The sequence below is a fragment of the Salminus brasiliensis genome, chromosome 13 (assembly GCF_030463535.1).
Source record: "Salminus brasiliensis chromosome 13, fSalBra1.hap2, whole genome shotgun sequence".
In the NCBI taxonomy this organism is placed as follows: domain Eukaryota; kingdom Metazoa; phylum Chordata; class Actinopteri; order Characiformes; family Bryconidae; genus Salminus; species Salminus brasiliensis.
The window spans coordinates 31,752,281-31,762,565 of NC_132890.1; the positions used below are offsets into that span (position 1 = coordinate 31,752,281).

At 40.4% G+C, this 10,285-nt stretch overlaps 1 protein-coding gene across 1 annotated transcript; it reads right to left on the reverse strand.

Annotated features, from left to right (window-relative positions):
* Positions 1-3,531: 3,531 nt before the first annotated feature.
* cyp1a (cytochrome P450, family 1, subfamily A) lies at positions 3,532-9,160 on the reverse strand. The gene is made up of 8 exons (XM_072695904.1): positions 9,069-9,160; positions 7,546-7,926; positions 6,837-7,329; positions 6,473-6,599; positions 5,801-5,890; positions 5,366-5,489; positions 5,192-5,278; positions 3,532-5,066 (listed from the first exon to the last, which is right to left on the reverse strand). The coding sequence occupies exons 2-8, from the start codon at positions 7,890-7,892 to the stop codon at positions 4,748-4,750; spliced, it is 1,587 nt and encodes a 528-aa protein (XP_072552005.1). The 5' UTR covers positions 7,893-7,926; positions 9,069-9,160; the 3' UTR covers positions 3,532-4,747.
* Positions 9,161-10,285: the final 1,125 nt, after the last annotated feature.

Here is a 10,285-nt window from a genome sequence, read left to right on the forward strand (position 1 = left end):
TCCCAAGTGGTTCAATTACTTTTTCTTGCTTAGTTATACTGTAGGGAGAGAACTGCACTGAACTCCTTGGACGTTCTCACTGTAGGTGTGTGTGTTATATGTTGCTCAGTCTAACGAGTGCTATCCAACAAACCCTTTTTGTTGATGTTGATGCAGAGAAGCTACCAGCTGTAGTCAAGCATGATCACTGACAGGAAGTTGAGAGTCCTTGGTCATAGCAAGCTGACAATCTAAGTGGGCGTATGTAAGATAAGATAAGATAAGATAAGATGATCCTTTATTGGTCCCACAGTGGGGAAATTCTCAGTGTCACAGGAGAAAAGGAATAGCAAGACACTCAGATGCAAAAATGTAGATAAATTACCACTATATACACAATATAAATAATAGAAGTTAAAAAACAATAACAATAATATATTTCAGATAATTGCAAATTGATCCTTAATTGCACATGTGGGGGAGGGGGGTATTGCACATTGTATTTTTACATTGAGTATTTGTATATTAAGTATGTATGTATGTAAGTTTTACCCTGTGTGGATTTCAGAACATCCCTTATCACATTTTATTTTATTAACACATTTTTTTTAATTTAAGGCAAGGAATATGTGTTTTCTTATTATTATGAAAATTATTTTTTTTATTATTTATAATATTTTTTAGGATAAGTTTTAAAATGTTAAAAAATAATTATAATGTATTGTTTTTTATTATTTATACCATATTTTAGGCTAAGGTGAAAATGTATGCTTTAAAAATTATTTGTCCCGTTTTGAGGGTAAGGTGAAATATATTTACATTAACATATTAACATATTTATATCCTTTAAATTTTTTAAATTCCTTTTACCTTTTTGGGTAAGGTGAAATGTGCATCCTTTTCCTTTTAATATTCCCTTTTTTAGAGTAAGGCGAAAATGTACATTTTTTATTTTTTATGTTAAGGATAAAAACATGTATGTATTTTTCTTATTTGTTTGTTTTTTATGGTAAGGAGAAAAACAATATTTTTAATATTATTTTTAATATTTATAAGGTAAGAAAACAGTGCAATTTTTAAAGATTTTCCCCTCCATTTTCAGGTAAGGAGAAAACATTTATTTATTATTTATTTAGGGCAGGAGTGAACACACCACAGTAATCCAAAACACACTCTCCTCTAAAACTCCACTAAAACATGGCATACTGATGACATCATATTATAAGGCACAAACTCAAATAGTGTGTTAGGCATTTTTCCCATGCTGTAATCTCATTTCTTCATACACAATACAACACCATGTAGGCTTTGATTTATGCCTTTAATATGACGGTGCTGTACCAGCCTGACCGAGCCTTACCCACTGTACCTCTGACAAAAGTGCAAAACCTGAGGATCAGCGCAGGACTTAGCGCTGACAGTGATCTACGAGGTTTCACATTTCTGTCTTTCATGTCACACAGAAAAGTTAAACAAAGACAGTGCTCCAGTTTGTAATACTGTTTATCAGCAGAGAGCCTGTGTGTGTGTAGCTATGCAAGCTGAGTACATAGCAATTATGTTATGTAAACACAAGACACTGGAGGCGCACTGCAGTTGTTTGAATATAAAGATTACACCACAAATCTGTGCCGCCTCAAACTTCCCATGGTGCACTGTTTGTTGGATAAACAGGGTTTACTTCAAAAATCAGGGAGCTGAAAACCACTGCTATGCAAACCATCAAATCACTACAGTGTCCTAATTCACCTCATTACTGCTTGTCATGCTACTACAGTTTTAGCTTGTGGGCTTTTGCATGTGAGGGCCTGAATGGTGAGGTGGTGAAATACACCCAATTATCTGCTAATAAACATAACAGCCTACACCTAAACAAACAAACAAACAAACTTATATGAATACTATTATATGGACAACAAGTACTGGGACACCTGCTCATTGTGCTTCCCAGGTTATTAAGAAAGAGTTTATCCTGCTTTTGTTGGAGTAACTGTCTCTACTGGTCTCTATATGATGGAGAACACAATTCTTCCACTGCTCCTCAGCTCAATGCTGGGGGGCTTTATACCCCTCTAGCCCATGCCTGGCATTAGGCAGCATGGTGCCAATAGGTTCATGTTTATCTGCTTCAGAAAGTCCTATTCTATTGGCAACCTACAGTAGCTGAATTCATTAATTAGAAGGGGTGTCCGCAAATGTTAGGATATATAGTGTATCTATTTTGAAAAAAGAACTGTTCAATGCAAATGAGTAGATGTTAAACAATGCAGAATTATGCAAGAATTGATTATACAGTGCAACTCACAGATAAGAATAATGTGGTTTTCAGCTCTTACTCATCTAATCACAGTTTTAGACATGCTAGATTCAACTGACGCAGTTTTAGGTACATGTTGACGTAATTTCCCTTAATTATAGGCTCCAGATAGTAGAGTAGACAGGAAGCTGTCAGGAAAATGGGAACTTTTTATGGGTGTGAGTCTGAGTAGAGTCTCAGTTCTTTGGGTGTAAGTCCAAGTGCAGTATTTAGTCTCTGAAGTCTGAGTTTCTGGGGAGTGAGTCTGAGTAGAGTCTCAAATCTGTGGAGTGTGAGTCTAAGTTAAGTCTCAGTTCTTTGTGTGTAAGTCTAAGTGCAATATTTAATCTCTGGAGTCTGAGTTTCTAGGGAGTGAGTCTGAGTAGAGTCTCAAATCTGTGGAGTGTGAGTCTAAGTTGAGTCTCAGTTCTCTGGGGTATAAGTCTAAGTGCGGTATTGAGTCTCTGGAGTCTGAGTTTCTGGGGTGTGAGCCTCAAGTCTGTGGGGTGTGAGTCTAAGTTGAGTCTCAATTCTCTGGGGTATAAGTCTAAGTGCGGTATTGTGTCTCTGGAGTCTGAGTTTCTGGGGTGTAAGCCTCAAGTCTGTGGGGTGTGAGTCTAAGTTGAGTCTTAATTCTCTGGGGTATAAGTCTAAGTGCGGTATTGAGTCTCTGGAGTCTGAGTTTCTGGGGTGTGAGCCTCAAGTCTGTGGGGGTGTGAGTCTAAGTTGAGTCTCAATTCTCTGGGGTATAAGTCTAAGTGCGGTATTGAGTCTCTGGAGTCTGAGTTTCTGGGGTGTGAGCCTCAAGTCTGTGGGGTGTGAGTCTAAGTTGAGTCTCAATTCTCTGGGGTGTAAGTCTAAGTGCGGTATTGTGTCTCTGGAGTCTGAGTTTCTGGGGTGTAAGCCTCAAGTCTGTGGGGTGTGAGTCTAAGTTGAGTCTTAATTCTCTGGGGTATAAGTCTAAGTGCGGTATTGAGTCTCTGGAGTCTGAGTTTCTGGGGTGTGAGCCTCAAGTCTGTGGGGGTGTGAGTCTAAGTTGAGTCTCAATTCTCTGGGGTATAAGTCTAAGTGCGGTATTGAGTCTCTGGAGTCTGAGTTTCTGGGGTGTGAGCCTCAAGTCTGTGGGGTGTGAGTCTAAGTTGAGTCTCAATTCTCTGGGGTGTAAGTCTAATTGCAGTGTTGAGTTTATAGTTGTACATTTTTTACACATATCCTTATATAAATGTCTTTTTGCACAAAACACGATGCAGCCAGGCTGTGTATACCCACTATTATGTTCTTTCAGTTTTATTTTCCATCATGTACAGATGTATCAAACATTGCAACAGCTTATAGAGCACATATTACATCATTGTAATATTAATTTAATAACAGCTTGGTGTCAAAAGTGACACCTAAAGTTCAGACTGACTTCCTTCATTATACCTAATAAACAGATATGCAACACCAAGGAACAATTATACTGAAAAGGGGGTAGCAGTTCTACGGTTTATCTAGAGATGTATCTAGGAGAATGTTCTGAGGCACACAAGGAAGTCAGCTTGTCAGTAACATCAGCACATGGATCACATTTTGGGATAAAGCTTAAATATTACAAAAATTACTTCAGTGTTATTTATAGAAAAGATTATGTGCACAACACAAGGAAGTTTCGGTCATAGCAATATATTTTGTAGTAGCATGAAAACAATTAAGGTATAAAAATACTATGAATATAAGGCACTAAGCAGAGCATTTTAACATGCAGCATGGCCTCACCGTCACTACACAACTACATATGTGGATTGGTATGTGTATCCATGTATATGATACAATACGCTACCTAAAGATAGCTTTCTATACATGTTATAGCTACTTTAGCAAGATCTGAGGTGAGCCACAACTGCATTTTAGGAACATCTCGAAAATAAAGCAGAAACATAGAGTCAATTTTGTGGAAGTTTTAGTCATTTCAGGGTCGAGAGGTATGTCCAGGGCGCTGTAAGGCAAAATAGTCCCAAAATGAAGGGTGTTATTTTCACAGATTTACCACAATTATACCATCATCATAAAGGTTCAATGGTTCAATGATCCTGAATTGTAGACATCTTGCCCCCTGGCCCCGATCAGGACCATTCTTCAAAATATTGGGTCATTTTAGAAAATCATGGCCATGTTTCTCTAAAACGCACCATTTCACACCAAACTCTGTTCATCTTACTCTAAGAAATTGGCCAGAATTCCACAATTAGTATAGTACAGCCCTGCTCTTATAGCAGCTTCGCGACTACATTCTGTATCTCAGTCTGTTTTAAGGCATCGAAGTCCATCAGCATGCTGTCAGTTATGACAGACAGTAACGCGTGATGACCGTCACTGTCCTCTAGAGAGGTTTCAATGATCTTCTCACTCTACACACTGTCTATACTGTCCACAGTGTCACCGTTACAGAAGCAGCTCTCATTACTGTCCCTGAACCCAGCAGCCTCTAGCTCAAAGCAGACTCTCTGAGCAGAGTTCTTCGAAGCCTGGCCGCGGAGCGGTGAACAACATGCAGCGATTGTGCTTCATGGTGAGGCCGTAGTTGGGGGTCATGTTGAGCATCTCGCCTGGCAGGCTGCTGAACTTCAGCCTCTGGATGAGGATGGCAAGGAAGAGGAAGACTTCTGCGCGGCCGATATATTCGCCGATGCAGCGCCGCTTACCCAGGCCGAACATCATGACCTTCTCAGCTTCAGCCTTGTTGAACTCCTGGCCATCGGCACTCAAGAATCGGTCTGCATTGAACAAGGAGGGCTCCTTCCACTGTTCTCTGCAGAGAGCAATCAAATAGTGTGTTACATGTATTGGATATTGACTTGATGTGCAATGTGGAATTGTTTGAGTGTACCCTGACCCATCTTCCATGAAGAACTGATGAAGCAATGAGCAACTTACGGGTCGTGGTTGATTTGCCACTGGTTGATGAACACACACGTGTCTTTGGGAATGAAGTATCCATTGAGCGATGTGTCTTTCGTGGTGCTGTAAAAGAAAGCACTGCTTAATAACTAATTCTACACTGCAGACAACAATGTAAACGTCAAGTCTTCATAGACTCATTCGACTCACCAGTGAGGGATGGTGAAAGGGACGAAGGTGGAATGGCGGAACATCTCCGTAATGAAAGACTCGAAGTGCGGCATGCTGGTTTTGTCCGACAGGCGAGGTGTACGATCCATTCCCACCTTGTCCACTGTAGAGAGAAGAGCAGCACTGTCTTAAGCTTCATCTTCAATCAGACATTTGTTGACTTTTAATGATGATAACCAGATTAGTTACTATTTTGGTATTTGGTGTAATGTTAGTTTGAGTATGTTGCTTTAGAATAAATGAACACAAATACATTGAAATTAAATCCACAGAATCGTAAATTATTTTAAATCATTATTTGATTCGTTCATTCTCACATCCGTTCACATGCAGAACTGGAGGCTATGTGAAGAACACACTGAGCTAAACCTTGTCTGTTCTGTCAGTCAGAGGCAAATATTAAAGTGTGCTTACTCAGCTCCTGGTGAAGTCTCTCCTGAGTCTCAGGGTGAGCCACCAGATACATAACAGACCATGACAAAGCAGTGCTAACGGTGTCAAAACCTGCAAAGATAGGAGGAAAGGCATGCCAATGAGAGATTATAACAAGGAACAGCTGTATACACAAATGCACATATACATATACACACACTTGTACAGGCTTGTAACTTTAAGTAACTTTACTTGCAATTTTTAACACCATTTTATAATACCCTAAATGTTCTTTTAATAGAAATGGTCCAAAATTGTAATAATATCTTATTAAGAGAAATAAAAAGGCCAATAAAATGTCCAAAAGTACAATAGTATCTCATTATGAGGAATGGCCCAATAGAAATGGACTAAAATTACAGGATTTTATTCAGAGGAATGAACCAATGGAAATGGGTCAAAATGATAATAAAAATCACACTTTATCAAATAGACCAATAAAAATGTCAAAAATTACAATAGGGTCTGAGGAAAGGGCCAATAGAAATGGTCCAAAAATCTAACGTTGTCAAATTAACCAAAGGAAATGGGCCAAAATGACAGGAGCTTATTTAGAGGAATAAACCAATAGAAATGGTCTACAATACAAATACAGGCAAGATCAGCCAAAATGAATTATTGATCACAGCTGAGCACAGCTGCTTCCTTACTCACCGGCCCCAAAGAGGTCATTCACTATCCCCACTATCTTCTCGTCAGACACCTGGACGTTGGAGTTCTCGTCCAGCTTCCTGTCTTCGCAGTGATCAATGAGGGAGTCTGTGATATCACGAATGTTGTTCTGAAAACGTAGTTCAAGACACAGACAGCATGAGCTTCCTGGCTGATTCCATGGCATAGACAAGAGCTGTTCTACAGACAAGTCATCTACGTAGATATGAGAAGGCTAAAATGAAGGTGGGCCTGCAAATGCATCCTTACAACAGTCTTGGAGGGTCTAGTTTCAACAAATCTAACTCTAATTTTGAGATGCCCCTGGATCAGGTGTGTTACACTGGGTTTGTACAGATGCACTGACCTTATCATAGGCGTCGTAATGCTCTCTCACAATCCTCTGCACAAACGTGTTGAAGCGTCTATTGATGTCCACAAATTTCTCCATGGTCTTGCTTGGCAGGAATCGGAGGAAGGGGATGAAATCAGCAGGGTTGCCGCTACCCGCCACCTGGTTGAACTCGTCACTCATGTTCACCAGCCTCAACAGCTCCTCGTGGTCGTGGCCATAGCGCCGGCCGAAGCACATGCCACAGATGACGTTGGCCACAGACACCACAATGTGGCGGAAGGGGTCGAAGCAGCCATCGGCCTTCGTCACTTTGCTCAGTCTTTCCACCAGGTACAGCCCCTCTTTGCAGATGTGCTCCTCCAGGGAACTGGCATACTCAGGGCTTTCGCCTTCCAGTGTAGCAAAAGAGCGCAGGGCATTTAGGGCCAGCTTGCGGCGAGTGTGCCACACCCCAACCTGATCTGTGCTGAAGGCCAGGCTTTTACCGTCATTAATGAACTGGAAACTGCAATAATAATAATAAAAACAACAAATAGCAAAGTTAGGGGTCCAAGCACTGACACAATAATGCATACAACGTCATAAGCTGATGATCTAGAGGAATGAAAACTTCCAAAAAATGTCATTTTATTAATGTAGAAATATTGAGCACATTTGAGACTAAAATCAAACGCATCACTGTTTTCGGTGTAATAACTGATGGCTGCCCATTTGTGTTCACCTGTATAGATCTGGCCGTCCAGCGAAGTCCTCTCCCTGCTTGATGAGTGCTTGTCGCACAGTCTCGCTGCCACTCAGCACCACCACAGGCCGCGTCCCAATGTGGATCTTAAAGACGTTGCCAAATCGCTTGCTCATGGCGCTCAGGCTGAGGTGGGGGTTCCACCCAAGTTCCATCACATTCCCGATGATGGGGAGGGACTGCGGACCTGGAAGTGGCTTAAGACCCTCAGGGATCCTCGCTCGTGACAATTGGAGGAGGAGATAGACCGTACAAATCGTCACCATGGCCACCAGACTCTCCGAGATGGAGATGGGGCCGAAGAAGGGGAGGACTGCCAATGGCATGTTTTCTGCTGTCCACTGGGTCCTTAGTGAGAAACTGTGAGGGACGAGAGAAAACACCTCTGAATGACTTTCCATTAAAAGTTCTACAGAACATCTACAGAAGGGTTCTTCGGGTTTGGATCTGCAGGTGTGGTGACACACCTGATCCAACAAAGATCTGACCATTCGAGGCATGGACTGCACAAGACCTCTAAAGGTGTCCTGTGGTATCTGGCACCAAGACGTTAGCAGCAGATCCTTGAGGTGGGACCACCATGGATCACATCAATGACCATGTCGCGAGTTCACCAGTTATTCTTTCTTGGACCACTTTTGGTAGGTACTGACCACTGCTTACCAGAAAAAACCCACAAGAGCTGCCTGACGTTTTGGAGATCTGACAACACTGCTCAGATTCTTCTGCTTACCCCTTTTTCCATGTTTTTAACAACACATCACTTTTAAGAGCTGACGGTTCACTTGCTGCCTAATATTTAGGTCCCACCCCTTGGCAGATCAGGCACTCTAGACGAAGATAATCAATGTTTTTTACTTCACCTGTCAGAGGTGCTAATTTTATGGCTGATCAGTGTACAGCATTACATTACTGCAGAATGAAGACCGACAGTGCCATAAAATTAACATCCACAGTGTCCCATTACTGAGGGATAAAGACCGCTGATAAAAATAGGAGGTTCTTGAGGAACCTTTGGAGATTCTTCAATTTAAAACTGTGGAGGAACCTGTGGAAAAAAGGTTCCTTGAAGGTTCCTCCACAGCTTCTAATTGAAGAACCCCTAAAGATTCCTCAAGGAACTTATACTTTCAACAGTGTACAGTCCTGAATGAAGATCTACTTTGTTGCATGAACATCTTCACTGCATCGCCATATTTCACCAGAACAAAACCCCACACTCTGATCTGTTGCACTCTGCATGAGGAGAGTAATGGGTAATGAGCCCTCAGTCACTGAGCAGTGCACGCTGACGGGCTCATCAAAAGCTCATTCAATGGCTTGGATCTGATCCCTGTAGTACAACTACCCAGAGGGGCCAATCAGTGCGAGCTAGACTTTACAACCAACTTTGGCAATAAAAAAGCAGGGAGTGTGAGCACCACCACTCAGCACCACCAAATGCATGGCTCCTAACCTATAACAACACACAACGCAATAATAAGGATCAGTGAGAAGCTTACCTTCAGTAGCAAAGTGCAGACTGCCCACTCTCTGATGGCTGGAGGTGGTGTTGGGTCAGTTTGTTGGGTTTGGGTGAAGTGTTGCAATGCAAGTGGAAGGCATTACTCTTTTATAGAGCCGCTCCTCGCGCTATTGGCTGCGTCTCGGTGACGTCACCGCAGCGGATCTTTTGAGGTGAGAGGGTAATAGAACGCTGCGCTCACCTGCTCCATCCACCACACACAGGGAACAGAATCGCGTGAGAAGGGCCAGCGGAGTAGAAACGCGCAGGCTCCGGGTGCGCGCGTGTGCGTGCGTGCGCGCGCGTGCGTGCGTGCGTTTCTGTAAGGAGCAGTAAGGAGCGACCTCTCCTCCAATAAAGCGCTCAGAACCCAATGAAATGACCGCAGATTTACACACAAGAGAGCGTTAAATAAAAACTGACTGGAAAAATAAAGAAATAATATATAAAATAATATATAAAATAATATATAAAATAATATGAAATAAGGAGGCGAGGAAGTAAATAAACGAGCACGCTGAGTGGATGGATACAATAGTTCACTGACGAATCAGAGCTGATTATAACTGAATAAATAATGAAGTAAATAAATAAATGAATTAATTAAAGGAATAAATGCAAATAAGCAGAGCCTGAATACTTTGATGATTAAATTAAATATTAAATAAATAAATACAATAATACAAATAATACACAAATAATAATACACAAATACACAAATAATAATATAAATAAAAAAAACACACACTTTAAGTAAATAAATAAATAACCAGTGTGGATCGATGGGTAAATAACAAGATGAATTAAGGAAATTAAGGAGTGGGTAATTTAGCATGTAAGTAAATTAAACATGACCGAAGAAAATGATGAAGTGATGTAAACTGAAGTAATTTAATCACTTCAATATATATATATATATATATATATATATATATATATATATATATATATATATGTATATATATATATATATAAATAGCCAATGTGGATCGATTAATAAATAAAAAAATGAATGAATAGAATTAAGGATTAGGTATCCTTAATTTGAGATATTTCCTTAGATATTTATTTATCTATTGTTCATTTTTTAATATTAACAATTATCATGTTAATAAGTATAACATGACTAAATACATTGACGAATTTATTAAAATACATACTAAACACATTAAATAAATAATTAAAAAAATTAATTAATAAATAAACAGAGAAAAA